Below are 16818 nucleotides of genomic sequence, written 5' to 3'. Positions count from 1 at the left end.
GTAGCACCTTGCAACAGTCCATAGAAGTCTTATACGAAAGGCAAAAGGTTGTAACACAGAGCCACTAGAAGCAAGCCAATTGAGTCTGTTTGACAAGTCGAGTGCAGAGTGAAACGTCCAATCAATGTAATAATTAAAGTTGTTGTGTTAGTGTATACTGTTAACTGAGTAAAACTAATTTAGATCTACCAAGTTCTACTGAAAATTTGCAGTGCTTTGAATATGTTTTTGATATAGGCATACTACGACGTAAATAAAATAAGAACCATGTATCCTGCATCATTACAATATTTTGAATTACTCACGAATGTCAAAGGTCTACCTTGGGGTAAAACAAAAAATAAATAAATAAAAATAAAACTTTGTATAAATACACTCGTTACATTACGGTAAACAAGTATATCTGATATCGATTTATTGTGACGTCAATGAAAAATACGCTAAGGCGGCGTTCATTACGGTAATCAAAATAATGCAAGAAACTCACTTAATCATATTTACGGTATTGTAGACTAAGTTTATCTGATAAAGGTCTACTATGGTATGGCCAAGAAAATAAAATGTTCAGCACTTTATTTGCATCAGTGCTGTAAGTAAGAGGATTCGATATAGGTATCTACCAGTGTGTAAATACCCAAAACCATGAAAAATGGCAGCCGTCTCCGAGGACACTGGACAACCGTATGGGTCATATAAGTAATAAAACCGGGTCGCCAAGACCACGGTCCAGGACGTCTTTTGTTCACGATGATCTAAAATATAGTGTAAGTGACGAAAGACGTTTATGTTTATTAATACAGCGGTCTTGACAGGTCGCGGAAATGAGTTCGGTATGCAGGAACACAAGAGGGTGAATAACTCACATTTACACATGCCCATGTTATACATTCAAGACCGAAGAAAGGCAAAAACAGATTACGAAGAGAGTGGCGCGTGATTCATAAGAAAATCCCTCGGTGGGCGAAAACAAAACCAAATATCAGACAAGGCTAGAATATAGACACAATATCACTAAAAGGAGGAGAGAGAGAGAGAGAGAGAGAGAGAGAGAGAGAGAGAGAGAGATCGTTAACAAACCGTCAGATGGCCATCAATAAATTTCCCTAACGTGGAATAGAGAAGAGGCAGGGGACCGCCGGACCCAAATAAACAGGAAAAGGTGACCACCAACCTCCATGCGTGTATTAATGCATCTGCCGTTTAGAACTGAAAGTGGCGTCGATATGATTCAGCGCGTCTATTATTGTCATGATCCAAATTGTGTTCCCACATTAGTTTTGAACACGGCAAAAGGAGGTGTAACAAAGTGTAGATAAACAAAGAGAATGTAAAATCCAATATACACATAAACTGGGTCATTTTAAGTGACCTAAAATGGTCATATAGGCCTTGTTCTAGACTGTTTCGCCATGTCAGTACTAGCCTCTGGGGAGTCAAATGTTTCCAAGTGAATGAGTTATTTTATTATGCCTTAGGGATTTCGGATTTCATATATTCCCTGTAACACACACACATATATTTTATCTCTACTATTATTATTTTAAATGCCTCGTTAGTTGTCTGGTTTCCTTTGAACCCATTGCCATTCACAGCAGGCTCCTGAGGTTTGTTACAGGTTTCTAATCATTGTTTTTAATGACAAGGTTGCTAGCTCCAGGTCCTGTATAAAAGGATTATAAAAGGATTAAAAACAAACGATAAACTACGTCGCTTACTTAAGTACACGACTATATCTCAATCGTCTCTATTCAATTTTGAAATCCTAAAAAAAAAAAAAAAAAAAAAAAAAAAAAAAAAGACTGAGCAGAGACTGCAATATTGATTTTTTCTCTCTCCCTCCCGCTCACGAGAAACATTTAGGAAAAAAAACATAAAACAGGTCAGTTTGATCATTTACTACTATGTTCGAACTACAAAAAAAGCTCCTCTATAAAAGTAAACACACGGTAAATTTAATGCTTAATTAAACAAATGTAGGACAATTTCTAGACATAATTTATTTGTTTCTCGAAATTTTAGCACGTGAAATGCTGTCGATAGCCTTATCAGTGATTATAGGTCAGCCCAATTTTCACCTCGTATATAACAATCTGTATCTACTGTTTATAAATATACATATATTGACAATATATTAACGGCAAATGATGCATAATAAACAATAACATATTCATGGCCCTAACTTTCTTTGAAGCATTGTATATAAAGCAAAAAAGGCAAAAATTTATCTTCAGCGTTGAATACATCAGAGAACATACTTTTCCACGGGGAAAGTATTGTACAAGACTATAAAAGACAAAGACAGGCATTGTTAAATCACTGCCAGATGTACGTCGCCAGCCTGAAGTAAGTTCATTATTTGTTTGTCAAATTTTCATATATTTTAGTTGAAGTGGTCCTTTTCTAACCCCAACGAGAAGGATCGGCAGGCAATTTTTCTGTTCTAAGATATAAATGGCAGATGTACTCAAACAATAACTGCAGTATTATCTCGAGACTCAATCCAAATTTGATTCAGTTATTTGTTTCACCTCTTTATGGCGGATGACATCTGCCGTGAAGGTCGCAGCCTCGCAGGAATCTTGAGGTTAGCAAACGTCTCAGCAGTTTGTCAGGCTGACGATTAAACACTGAATCCAGTACAAAGAGAATTGGAGGAGTATGGTTCAGTTTTAAACCTAAAAATATACTCTGATAGAATAGAAAAAATCAAATCAGAGCAAAATTACATTGCTTCTCATTGTGCTAGTAGCTGGCATATACAACAAAATACGAAAGACCGCGACAGAGACGGTTTTATGAAATATGACTTTATGAAGGCATCTCATTCCGCACAAACTGCGATTTGGCGTTGTCCCCAAATGTGGCACATTCAAACAAAACTATGGAACGGCCGTCCTTCAAACGGTCAAAATTCAATAAGAAGGAAGTAAGAAAATGTCAGGCGAATGTTTCCTATACCAACAAACTGAATCGTGACAAATGGAAATCTTGACTGTAAAGGAATGATTCATGATAAAAAAAAAACAATTTAAGCAATTCTTTCTTCCCATTTAATCCAAATAGATACAAATGAAGGAAGTTTTAAAAACTACGTTATTTCTAATTGCGCATCCGACATTTCTTTTGTTTCCCCTGGAGGGACCCACACTAGCCAGCAGCCTCCCCACTGACGCCTGACAATGAATGGGATCACAAGTACCTCGCGGTCGCGGATTAGCAATTCTGGCGGGAAAGTTTGTTATTCGACGTGCCAGCTTTTCTTCACTTACAGAGACAGACAGAAGAAAAGAAAGTTCAATTGTTTCACAACAAACATTACCACGCATACACATACATATAAAGAATTTAACGAAGATATGCGTAGCTACCATTTATGCGTCAGTCTGCCTTATAGGTCACTAAATAGGAAACATTTCTTGACGAAAGTTAATCATTTTCATGTCAGCGTATTTTGTACGTGTAAGTAGGTACCTACTATTTTCATCTTCAATTCTTGAAAAATAGTTTTCCTATATGATTTCGTTTCAAAATATGAACAAACATGAACAACTGTAAGAAACTGATCGTTCGAGTGTCGTGGAAGACAGAAGATGCTGATTTTAATTTCGTAGAACTCAAATCGTAAAGCCAAGGTTGCGTGGAGCAACGAGAGAATATCTGAAGCGAAAGTAGTGTCGGGAGTAAGAAAGGAAGATAAAATACAGATAAGCTTTTTAGTGGAGAAGGTCGGTAAATTAAAGCAAGTTTTAGAAAATTTTTATAGAATATAAAGCTAAAGTTAAAAGATTTTTTTCATAAATTGGCCAGTACTACACAATGTAAAAACACCATACAAAAACAAGCAATACAAAACAACAGTGGCATGAGAAGGCAAAGCGGGGTATAAATACACACACAAACACATATTATATATATATATATATATATATATATATATATATATATATATATATATATATGCAATGAATATTGAGATCAGACATGCAAGTGAAGCATAAGCTATTTGAACCTAGAATAAATTGTAACTCAGGTGACAAAGCAATTGAAGATTGCGCACCAAGACTACGCAACAAAATACCGCCTGAAGTGAAGATCATATAAGGAGAAAGCAAATTTATAACAAAACTAAAGACTCTCCTATTCTGCTTGAGCTGCGATACTGATGAGAGAACACTAAAAGACAACTGTAAAATATAAGCAGCAGCTCATTTAGAAAAAGTGCAAGGGCCCGCCAGGGGGGATCGTCCTTGTGGGGGAGGGCTGTACATAAAACCTAACATATGAATATATATATATATATATATATATATATATATATATATATATATATATATATAGATAAATGCCACGAAGGAAAAATAAACGAAGGAGGTCCTTCGTGGCATTTATCTTTATTTATGGATTTATCACGTTCCTAACTTTCGTGATTCAGTTATACATACATACATACATACATACACACACACAACACACACACACACACACACACTCACATATATATATTATATATAATATATATATATATATATATATATATCTATTATATATATATATATATATTATATATATGTGTGTGTGTTAGGAACAGTATGGCCAGCAGAAAGCTTCAACTTTTTTTATAAATTTATTTATGTATTATTTCCATCGGCTAGTTTCGGATACACATCCCATCATCTTCAAAGGCTAAAAACAGAGAAAATGAAAAATCCACGCATCAGAGTCAGGCTAAAACGGAATACAGGAGTTCATCATTCTTTAAGAAATAAATAATAATAAGTGCATCAATGAGCTTTCAATTTTAGATGAAAGCGAAATGGCAAGTCATCAAACACGAAATTAACAAGAGCAAAGCTACCAAACATAGTGACACTTCTAGAATAGAGAGAAAAACGGATTAACACAAAAACACCAAGTGAACAACTGAGAAAATTACATTATTCCCAAAGACAGAAGAAAAGCGTAATCAACATTAATCCTAACAAGCAAAAATTTAAGTATATAATTGAAATAAGTAAAAAAAAAAAAAAAAAAAAAAAAAAAAAAAAAAAGACTCGAGACAACAACTCACCGACACAGAAGCTATGCAAAAGACGGAACAACTGATAATTTATTTTTTGACACCAGAGAAGACAAACACAAAGAGACAAGAAGGTAGAGCGGACGAAGATTTATTAAGCATTATTGTAGGCTGCAGCAGTTGAATAATTGTTGAGAGTGAGAGAGGATTTTGAAACCACTGACGTTTTCAGTTTGTAAATACCAAAAATGTTTACCCACATATTGAAACTGAAGAATAAATAACAATAATAAAAAAACATTCGTTTAGAAATATACGCACAGTTCAGTACACTAAAAACTATGGAAAACCTCTCTCTCTCATAAAATTTTAGTTAATTTTACTTATGCCTTTTTCTGTATTCACGAATATCGTCCGATATATATTTGCTATATCTTGGATATAACTCATACCCAAGAGAAATTATAATTGAGAAGGTCATCTGCCCAGCCAGGTTTTTCGAACTTTGGCCTCTGGACTACATACTATAATTAGTCAGTCATTTTTGCGTTTAAACCCGAACACTAACAATAATCGGCAAAATTTCGAAATCTGTCCTTTCTTCTAGGGCAGAATCATTGACCCGCAAAGGTATGTAGGAAGTAGCCCTAAGGGTAAGTGGGGGTGGTCATTCATCCGCTAAAAAGAAAGAAAGAAAGAAAAAAAGTTCTGTAATGACCCATACCGGGAATGGCAACGGTTACTCCAAACAACTATGAAAATGGCGCTTTTAAAATGTCTAAAAAAAACCTACACCTCATCATAAAATTTATACAGAAAGCAAGATAAATCTGTGTTAAGGAGTATTCAAACAAACATAATTCATTTGAACTAATGGATGACACGCACACGTTAAAAGAGACGTAGCAAACTCACCCTACCTGAGGTTGTCAGCTCCAACATGATAGAGCGTGCTACTGAGGTGTCTCGTACCGCTTGTACACACCCCAACGCCCGGAAGTCCCCCCCCCCCCCCCCCCCCCCCGCCCCCCGAGTTATTATGAATGAAAATGGGTGCGTTTGGTTGTTTGACTGATATATTTCGTTTGCTTGTAGTTTAATTACTATGGATCTGTGCATGTACACCATGCGCTTGCTCAAGTTTGTGGCAAGGGAGAGAGCTCAAAAGAGTAGGTACATTTATTACGTGCGCTTGTAAACGTTCAGTTCGCACGCACTGAGACTGAGGTAAAAGCTTCTACTTATTTCTTAGATTGATAGGCTCATGTGATAAGATTGTGGAAACTTAAACCCCTTATAATTTGTTTACTTGATAGCCGGTATACTTTAAAAAATTGAAATAATGTTCATTTAAATTCTTGATGGGAAGATATAAAAAAAAATCTCACACCAACTGGTCAAAGCTCAATTGAGTCGCTTGAAAAGTTATCGGTTGATTGTGACCACCTGTCTTACTGAAGCTAAACTCAGGTTGGTAACATATCTTATAAGAAGTGTCCATATGGGGAATAGTTTCAATATTACTCATGGTAAAAGTCCTATCATTAAGAAAACAAACGCCCGAGGCTTATTACGGGGAAACTCTTGTTGAATTAAGTATTCGTGAGAACGATGAACGTTACAACAATACTTAAGGAAAATGACATATAGGCTAATTCAGACTACGAAAGACAAAAATATATAATCACAGCGAGTTGTAGCCTAGTAAGCTACATGCCCTTGGACATTTAGGATAGGATCAACTCTAGGTATATAACTGGGAACATCTGAAAGATATATCATGCATGAAAATCTGAAACACCACTTCCTAAAGGTAGGGACAAAGGAGGAATTGGATGTCCATGACAGATCGCAACCAACACCACAGGAATTTCACGAAATTCGCGTTACTCACGTTAAGCGTTGTATATAGTACTACGTGTTGTATCCTGTGGCCGTGTCGCAACTCGAAAGCAGCGATGGGCAGCTCAAGGGCGGAGCTTTCAGCTCAGCTGCTGCTGCTGCTGCTGCTGCTGCGTTGTTGTTCTTCATCGTCTAACTTGGACTTGTCGGTTCGCGTCGCATCAGGACCCCTACTACTTTCCATTCCTTCCGTCTGTTGAAGCAGGTGTCAACCATGGCCCTCGTAAGTGACCTCTTCTGACGAAGGTTTTGGGCAGAGGTAAGTCAGTCGTCGGGGAGGAGCCAGAGAGTGTGTATCGAGAGTTTATGTGCGAATTGAGAAAGAGGACACGACCGCCATTAGGACCTGGTGTATTTCTAGTCGTCTTAATTGTTTATAGTTGACACGTTGATGGTTGTTCCGCTGATGGGAGGCAACTTCGCTGAGCAATTGAATGGTGAGAATTAAAACAAGCTTAAGAAATGACATATGTTATTTAGAAAAGTGGTAGTCTACGACAAAAAATCATCTCGGTCGTCATTATCATTGTAGGAAGTGGTTGCGTTTAGTACGAACAAGCCTGCATTTTTCCTTTTATGTAATATTAACGGTTTTGACGTCGTCTTCCTATATTCTTTAATTAAATATATTTCGGAAATATTTGGTCTTGTTAGTCTTAGCATGATGTTACGATTCACGAAGGTCATGGTCTTTCTGTGTTCGTCATTTTGGATAAGGTTGAACTTTTGTCTAGCATACATTTTTCAGCTGCACATTAAGTGGTGAAATGGGTTTAATTTTTACTCGTTATACCATAAAGCATTTTTCGAGATACTAAACTGCCGACAATGCTACGCCTTCATATCATGGCCAAAGTTAATCGTTTCTACAAGTGTTTTTGAAATTGGAACTCAGCCTAGCCTACCCAGGGCAAGGTGAGGTTATACTAGGTAGTGTAGGGTTACGTTAGGTCACTGATCTTAGGTAACTTGCATTGAGCTGCAAATTAGACTATGTAGAGTCGAGGAACATGGGGGAGTTATACCTTTGTATTTGAATTTTCTTCTTCTTCACTTCTGATTTCTGTCTGTAGGTAGGTTTAGTAGGTTAACAATCCCATTGGTTACAATAGTTATTAAATACAGGGAAGAAAAGGTAGCCGTAAACCTAGATGCAAGCCCATAGCTATAGGCACTGAATACATTTGATTGTATAGCTAGCCTGTCTCTCAAAATTCAATTGTAATCTAGTAGTTTTCCGAATTTGTAGTTAAGGCTAAGAGAATGCTGTTTTGGAGAAACTTGGGTGTGTAGAAGGTATTGCTGGCTTGGTGTGCTTTGAATTTTAAGGAATTTTAGGGTTTGTTTCATTTTTGGACTATCAGCCTAATGATGGATACATTGACATTCTAGGTAGATGAAACAAATTAGGGTGATTTAGTGTCATTTTTATTATAAGCTTGTAACTGATATTGAGATATTTAGTGTTTGTAAAGCATAAGCAAGAACGGATGCTCTCAAGACAAATAATTTGCCGCTGAAGGTTGTAGGACATAAACGATGGAAATTGGTGTTTGATCTTGCAGTCTTTTAAACCAGGTGGTGCAAAGTATTCTCCATTGATTTGGCATGGCAACATATCTGTATTTTGCTGTATAAAGATAGCTTGATTACCAAACATAATATTTTGCGGTTTTCTCTCCCAAATAGAATGTTGAGATGTATGAATGGGTATCCGGCTAAGTTTGAGGAAGAACCCCGCATTTAGATGTTGTTTATTACAGTGATTTTTTTTTTATTGAACATTATGGGAAATGGTGTACATGTTGAAGTAACTTGAGAAATTTACTGAAATATTGTTAGAAATTTGCCATCTTTTGTTTATATACATATGTGTTGATCTGGAGTGGCTGGAACTAAATGTGGCATTCAGTCGAGCTTTTCTGCATTAAAAAAAAGGTAATTTGTTCATGAAACTTACCTGTCAGATATATATATAGCTGTATTTTTCCGAATCCGACAGAAATTTAAACACTTACGACACACGCAGTGGGAGTCAGGTGGTTAGTACCCATTCCCGCCGCTGGGAGGCGGGTATCAGGAATCATTCCCATTTTCTATTCATAATTTTTCTGTCGCCGGTGCTGGAAACACCTGTTTGCAGCACCTCCGTCCAGATTTTGGAAACTTACTAGCTACTTGAGTATCCCTTTTGGTTTTTCTTTGGTATCTGAATTGATCGGTGGCTTGGCACACGTTGACTTTGGTTTGATTTGAATTTGGTATTGATTTTTCTTTGATCAAGATGTCAGGGTTCATAGTTCTGCTAGCGCTAGATTTTGTTCCATGTCTGAATGTAGAGGTAGGCTACTGAAAGCTTCAGTAGACCCACATTCTGTTTGTAAAGTTTGCAGGGGGAATGAATGTACGTTTGAAAGTCGTTGTAAGGAGTGTGAAAGACTAACAGAGTCGGAATGGAAGGCGTATGAAACCTATCTTAAGAAACTTGAGCGAGATAGGTTAAGGAGGTCTTCCTCCAGGAGTGTTTCAGGTAGGCAAGATTTAAATTATTCTCCTGCTAACCCTCCTTCTGTAGATTATGCTCCTACCCCTGTAGTGTTGCCTCCGGCCCCTGAGACAGTGTCGGTAGAAGGTAATACATTATCGCTAATTCTTGAATCGATTCGTAACTTAGAATCAAAAGTGTTAGCTCTGGAGAGCAAAAGTGAAGAGAAGTGCAGTGAAAGTGCCCCTTGTGTAGTGGATGGTGTGCGTCAGATCGGCCTCATTCCGCCTCTAGACCTAGACCTCTGCTTGACTCCCAGATTACGGGGAGAGAGCATGTCGAAAGTCGAAGGAGGGTTACGAGGAACCCCCACCGATCTGGCGTGCCTTCGGCAGCTTCTGACGAACATACCCAGACTGCCAAGGAGCGTGCGCGTGCACGTCTTCTCAAGGAGTGCTTTTCTTCTTCTGAAGCTTCCTCCCCGCGCAAGGGGTGGAGCTCTCATACCGCATCACGTCCGCTGAAAGGACGGCTCGCGTTCGGGACGCTTCACGTCCAAGTTGTTCTCCGGAACTTTGCTCGTCGCCTGATAGTGCGTTTGCTGCTTTTCCTCCGCAGAAGAAGCGTAAGGATTATTCGGAGGCGGAATCTTCCCTAGATGTTTCTTTCGAGCGCCGCAGTCGCTCTAAGGTGCGTGAAGCGGCGGTTCCTGGGAGTTAGCCAAGAAGGCGGTCCCCTCGCCACTCTCCTGCTCACAGGATCAGCCCCTCCCCAGAAAAGGAGGCTTCACCTACAAGCAAGATTCTCCAGTCTCTTCAGCAGCAACTTCGAGATGTTTTTCCTTCGAGAGAGACTGTTCCACGTCGCCGTAAGAAGGATGACAATCTTCCTGTGAAGAGGTCGAGGCGTTCTCCCTCTCCCTCTCCTCGCTCGTCTCTCTCTCCGTTTGAGTCTCCCTCTAGAGTTCGTTCTGCTCCCCAGCAACTTTCTAGAGGAGGCGAGAAATTAGTTTCTCGCTCTCGTGAAGCGGTTGTTTCCGCTGCTACGAAACTTGTGGATAAGAAGCGAGTTTCTTTAGATGCCGAGCGCGCTTCTGTGAAAGTCAAACGCGCTTTAGTGGACGCCGAACGTGACTCGGTGCAAGTTTCGCGAGCACCAGTGGACGCTCAGAGAGTTTTAGTGGACGCTCGGCGTGCACCAGTGGACGCTCGGCGCGCATCAGTGGACGCTCGGCGCGCACCAGTGGACGTCAGCGCGCACAAGTGGACGCCAGGTGTACACCTGCGGCGTTTGAGCGCGCTTCTGTCGGCGCCAGTAGATTGGCTTCGGACGCCAAACGCGCGCCTGACGGACGTCAGTTTTCCACTTCCGCAAGCACAAGCGGAGGCGGGAACTCTTCCTGTTCGCCGTTCTTTCTCTTTTGAGAAAGCTCGGGACTCTTCTTTACTTCCTCCGACTTCTCCAGTGTCTGAAGAGGAAGTTAGTGACGCTTTCGTCGAAGTGGACGAAGAACAGCAGTTGGCTCCAGTTTCGACGGACTACAAGGTTTTGACTCGTTTACTTCAGTCAGTCTTTGCAGACACTTTCCAACCTGAAGCTCCACGTACTCCTCCCTCTCAGTTTTCGTCTTCCAAAGCTGCTAAGATCTCGGGCTTTGTGAGAATGAAGAAGTCGCTTTCTACGAAGCAAGCTTTTAGAAAGGTCCATGATTGGATGGAAAAGAGGAAAGCTTCGGGCAAGACCTCTTTCGCTTTACCACCTTCAAGACTCGGTGGCAAAGCTGGTATGTGGTATGAGACGGGAGAAAACGTCGGAGTCAAGCTTCCAGCCTCAGCTCAAGGAGACTTTGGTAGCATTGTAGATGCCACCAGAAGATCTTTTTTGTCTTCCTCGAAGGTCTCGTGGACACATAGCGAGTTAGACTTTCACCTTAAAGGCCTCTTCAGGACACTAGAGGTCTTTAATTTTCTTGACTGGTGCCTGGGAGTATTGGATGCCAGGTCCAGGAGTTCTGATTCCATCAGTCTGGGGGAGCTGTCCAGTGTATTGTCTTGCATGGACAAGGCCGTCAGGGATGGTTCTGAGGAATTGGCTGCTCATTTCAGCACGGGACTGCTTAAGAAAAGAGCACTTTTTTGCAATTTTACTGCAAAGTCGGTCTCACCAGCGCAAAAAGCGGATCTTCTTTTCGCTCCTTTCTCAGAACATCTCTTCCCCCAGTCTATGGTAAAGGACATAGCTGCTAGTCTCCAGGAGAAAGCAACTCAAGACCTTCTGGCACAGTCTTCTAGAAGCCTGCACTACTTCTTCGTCTTCTGGGTCCTCTGCTTTGAAGAAGTCGAAGCCCTTTCGATCCGCTTCTTCCTCGAAGCCAGCCCCTCGAGGAAGAGGCTCTTTCAGAGGCAAGACTCCCGCTCCTTCCAAGAGCAAGAAGTGAGAGGGAAGTCCTTCAGACACCGGTAGGAGCCAGGCTTCTACATTTCGCGGAAGCTTGGGAAGAGAGAGGTGCCGACGCTTGGTCTCTGGACATCGTCAAGAAGGGGTACAGAATTCCTTTCCTGATGTTACCCCCGCTGTCTTCGACACCAAAGGATTTGTCTCCGTCGTATCAGGGAGAAAAGCAGAAAGTGCTTCACGATCTACTAGATCAAATGATCGAGAAGCAGGCAGTGGAACAGGTCTTCGACCGGAGTTCTCCGGGGTTTTACAACCGTCTGTTCCTAGTGCCGAAGCAGTCAGGGGGGTGGCGCCCCGTTCTGGATGTCAGCAGTCTAAATCGCTTCGTTACCAAGCAGAAGTTCAAGATGGAGACACCTCAATCCGTGCTTGCAGCTTTAAGACCGGGGGATTGGATGGTCTCGTTAGACCTTCAGGACGCATACTTTCACGTCCCCATCCATCCCCGATCAAGGAAATACCTGCGGTTTGTCCTGAAAGGGAAGATTTTCCAATTCAGGGCACTCTGCTTCGGTCTCAGCACGGCGCCGATGGTGTTCACCGTTCTTATGAAGAACGTTGCGAGGTGCCTCCATCTTGCGGAAATAAGGATCTCTCTCTACCTAGACGACTGGCTTATTCGAGCCTCATCGCAAGACAGGTGTCTGAAGGACCTTCACACGACTCTGTCGTTAGCGAAGTCCCTGGGACTTCTGGTGAATCTCGAGAAGTCGCATCTGACTCCTTCTCAATCCTTAGTCTATCTGGGGATTCAGATGGACTCAGTGGCTTTTCGGGCTTTTCCGTCCCAGGGGCGACAACTTCAATGCCTGGACAAAGTGTCGGCCTTTCTAGGGAAGGAAACATGCTCGGTGAGGGAATGGATGAGTCTGCTGGGGACCATTTCCTCACTGGAGAAGTTTGTTTCTCTGGGAAGGTTGCACCTCCGACCACTTCAGTTCTTCCTCTCAAGCAATTGGTCACGCAAACAGGATCTAGAAGAGGTCTTGTTTTTGACGGAAGAAGTGAAAAAGCACCTCAAATGGTGGTTGGATCCAAAGAAGCTTGCGGAAGGACTTTCGCTCAAGCTTCGGAACCCCGACCTAGTGTTGTTCTCCGACGCGTCCTCCACGGGTTGGGGAGCAACACTGGGAGGGAGAGAAGTGTCAGGCACCTGGAGAGGGGAACAGGTGTCCTGGCACATCAACCTAAAAGAACTCTCAGCGGTTTACCTCGCTCTAAGGTTCTTCGAGGAGGAAGTCTCCAGCAAAGTGGTTCAGATAAACTCGGACAACACCACAGCCTTGGCATACCTCAGGAAACAGGGGGGAACTCACTCTCATTCTCTGTTCGTCATCGCGAGGAATATCCTGATTTGGGCGAAGTCGCAAAACGTCACGATTCTGACAAGGTTTGTGTCAGGCGTGGAAAACGTGCGAGCGGACCTTCTCAGTCGGCAAGGACAGCTTCTGCCGACGGAATGGACCCTTCATCAGGAAGTATGCCAGGCGCTATGGAAGCTGTGGGGACGTCCTCATGTGGACGTTTTCGCAAACTTCCCGAACGAAGAGACTTCCGCTGTATTGCTCCCCAGTTCTGGACCCGGGAGCAGTGGCAGTAGACGCCCTACTGTGGAATTGGTCGGGACTAGACATTTACGCTTTTCCCCCATTCAAAATCCTCGGGGAAGTAATGAGGAAGTTCGCTGCATCAGAAGGAGCGAGAATGACCCTCATCGCCCCCTTCTGGCCAGCGGCCGACTGGTTCACGGAGGTGATGTCCTTCCTAGTAGACTTTCCGAGGACTCTGCCCCTAAGGAAAGATCTACTCAGACAGCCCCACTTCGAGAGGTACCACAAAAACCTCCCCGCTCTGAGTCTGACTGCGTTCAGACTATCAAGAAGTTGGCCAGAGCGAGGGGTTTTTCAAGACCTGTGGCAACGGCGATTGCCACCGCAAGGAGGCCCTCCTCAATCGCAGTTTACCAATCAAAGTGGGCTGTCTTTAGAAGTTGGTGCAGAAGGAAGGGCATTTCCTCCACCTCAACCTCTGTGAGCCAGATAGCAGATTTCCTTCTTCACCTTAGGAAAGAAGCGAAACTAGCCGTTCCCACGATTAAAGGCTACAGAAGCGTGCTTTCTGTGGTCTTCAGACATAGAGGACTCGACTTAGCGAATGATAGAGACATTCATGATCTCATTAGATCATTTGAGACTGTGAAAGTTCTCCAACCTAAAGTACCATCGTGGAACTTAGACGTGGTACTGAAGTTTCTCATGTCGAGTCAATTTGAACCGCTCCATTTAGCCTCGCTTAGGAATCTTACTAAGAAGACCATTTTCCTAACCGCTCTGGCGACGGCGAAGAGGGTTAGCGAAATTCAAGTCATAAGCAAGCATATTGGGTTCAAGGATCATAGTGCAGTTTGTCCCTTAAGTCCTACGTTCTTAGCAAAGAACGAGAACCCTTCCAACCCTTGGCCGAGAACGTTCGAGATCAAGGGGTTGTCGGAGCTAGTGGGACCTGAAGCTGAGAGAGTCCTGTGTCCTGTCAGGGCTCTCAAGTTTTATTTGCAGAGAACCAGAGCATGCAGAGGTTCTTCGGAGAACTTGTGGTGCTCTGTGAAAAAACCAGATCTTCCGATGTCGAAGAATGCACTGGCGTTCTTCTTAAGAAGTACGGTTAAGGAAGCCCATGAAAAGTGTAGTGAAAGTGACATGGAGCTTCTGAAAGTGAAAGCCCACGAGTTGAGGGCTATTGCTACTTCGGTGGCTTTTCACAAAAATATGGCAATCAAAGACATTTTGGGCGCCACTTATTGGCGAAGCAATTCGGTGTTCGCTTCACACTACCTGCGGGAGGTGAAAGCAACATACGAAAATTGTTACTCGCTCGGACCATACGTCGCTGCAGACACTGTTTTGGGGGCAGGAGGTAGCGCTCATCCTATCCTTTAATGGTTTAGGGGAGTTTTTAACTTGTGTTATGGTTGTGGGGTTGACCGCCTGCGGCGGATCTCCCTTCCATTAGCTTAGTCTATGTGGGATACTTTTGGTAGGCTACGCCAGGTGGTTTGGTTTTTACTTCGTTGCCCTCATTTGTATGGTCAATGGTCTAGTCACGTCGTGGTCTCGCCCTGTTTGACAGACATCTGGATTGTGCACCAGCTATATAGGTCTCTACTCGCTGGCAACTCTAGTAGCACAAGCAGACTTACGCGGCAGTAACCACGAAGTCAGCTATGCTAACAGGTAAGGAATCAAGATATCAATTATCTGCATATATATGTTTCCTAAAATCTTCTATTCTGTCTACTCCCACCACCAAAGGTGGGATTCAGCTATATATATATCTGACAGGTAAGTTTCATGAACAAAATGATATTGTAATGATACAATTAAGTTTGTTCATACTTACCTGGCAGATATATATATAGCTGTATTTTTCCGAATCCGACAGAAATTTAAACACTTACGACACACGCAGTGGGAGTCAGGTGGTTAGTACCCATTCCCGCCGCTGGGAGGCGGGTATCAGGAATCATTCCCATTTTCTATTCATAATTTTTTTATTTCCACTGTCTCCTGAGGGGAGGTGGGTGGGTACTTGATTATATATATCTGCCAGGTAAGTATGAACAAACTTAATTGTATCATTACAATATCATATTTGTAATTTTTTCAGTAAGTTTCTCAAGTTAAGTCTCTTGTGTATACTGTATTGTATACACTTCTGCAGTATGTTGTTTGATCAAAAGACAATCATTAATAAACAATATCCATATGTGGCGGTCTTCCTTAGATTATCTATGGCTGTGTTAATTCCATAGATAGTTAAAAGTAACAATATTTAATAATGCTGATGTAGTATTTGCTTAGGTTTCTGTAATTCATTATTTGATGACACTAGACTAGTGATTCAGATAGCATTGCATTCCTCTTTTTTCTCTTTCTCTCTCTCTCTGTTAGTGTACCTCGTTGGTTATATTATTTATGTGGCTGGATAAGTTCTTTCTTTTAAATAGTTTCAGTATTTTTGAGTTATTCAACCGTTGTATATATGCATTTATGTTTTGATTTATTTTTTATATAGTAATACTAACTAACTGGCAACAAAGTATTGATAGTTATTTGGTATGGAAGCACACTACTCTCCAGCTAGAATTGGTTTTCTTTTCAAAGTTGCAAAGCTGTTGTATTATTTCAGTTTTTAGGTAGAGAACTAGGCAAAAGAAACAGTTTTTGGCAATTAGGTTCTGTATGTTCTACATTGTGGTCGTGTCTTGAGGTGTAGGACAGCGCCAGCGATCTAGTCCATTTGTCTGTATGAAATTTAGATGTACAATACTGTATTAGAGCATCTGATTAGTGGTAACTGTAGTGAGCATGGTTTGATTGATTTTTTAATTTTTGAGTGGCTTTTTTTATCTTATTATTATTGAATAGGGCTTTGTTTTGCTTCACAAATTGATTTGAATGTTTTACACTAGCAGTTACCAGTTGACTGTTTCTTGGTTGGTGTGGTGTATTGTGTTTTAAAGATTTTTTTATTTATTTTTTTACGGGGCTCGGCTTGTAGAGGAGCTTACCAGCAGGTGTTAATTGTTTATTGTTACATATAATGTCTTTGGTTAGGAAAATTTATTCCTGTAATTTGTTATTGTGCTTTATTTAAATTCACTGTAATCTACTGCAAATTGATTTAGAACTGGAAATTTGCTCTGGTGCAGTGGAAGGCCTGAATGTATTAGCAACAAGTTTCCCTTGTCATTTTGCAATTTAGCTAGATCTAGGGTACTTATCCGCGGCGGCCTAGGCTATGGCAGTTGCGGTTTTTCTATGCAGTTTTACCTACTGTACAAGAATTTAAAGTAACATTTATTCGGACGACTGTAATTAACCCCCAGGGGCCAGTACTAAACACAGCAAAATAATTGGACCCCAATCCCTTGTGTATGTCGTATCCGCGGTTACATTTC

At 41.4% G+C, this 16818-nt stretch overlaps 1 protein-coding gene across 5 annotated transcripts in view; it reads left to right on the top strand.

Moving 5' to 3' along the window:
• Window positions 1-6988: 6988 nt before the first annotated feature.
• Window positions 6989-16818, top strand: part of LOC135215608 (E3 ubiquitin-protein ligase Mdm2-like) — an 89924-nt gene continuing 80094 nt past the window's right edge. Inside the window, exon 1 of one of the 5 annotated variants that reach the window (XM_064250524.1) lies at window positions 6989-7142. Coding sequence is in view for 3 of the 5 variants with exons in the window: in XM_064250506.1 (XP_064106576.1) it covers window positions 7311-7356 (46 nt within the window). In the remaining 2 variants the exon portion in view is untranslated. Of the gene's footprint in view, window positions 7179-7201; window positions 7357-16818 lie in introns of those variants that run through there. The other 4 variants (XM_064250515.1, XM_064250531.1, XM_064250506.1 and 1 more) reach the window with 4 other exon arrangements.

This window comes from Macrobrachium nipponense, chromosome 19 (assembly GCF_015104395.2).
Source record: "Macrobrachium nipponense isolate FS-2020 chromosome 19, ASM1510439v2, whole genome shotgun sequence".
NCBI classification, from domain to species: domain Eukaryota; kingdom Metazoa; phylum Arthropoda; class Malacostraca; order Decapoda; family Palaemonidae; genus Macrobrachium; species Macrobrachium nipponense.
The sequence above is the reverse complement of the archived record's forward strand: the minus strand, read 5'-3'. Positions and strand labels throughout refer to the sequence as shown.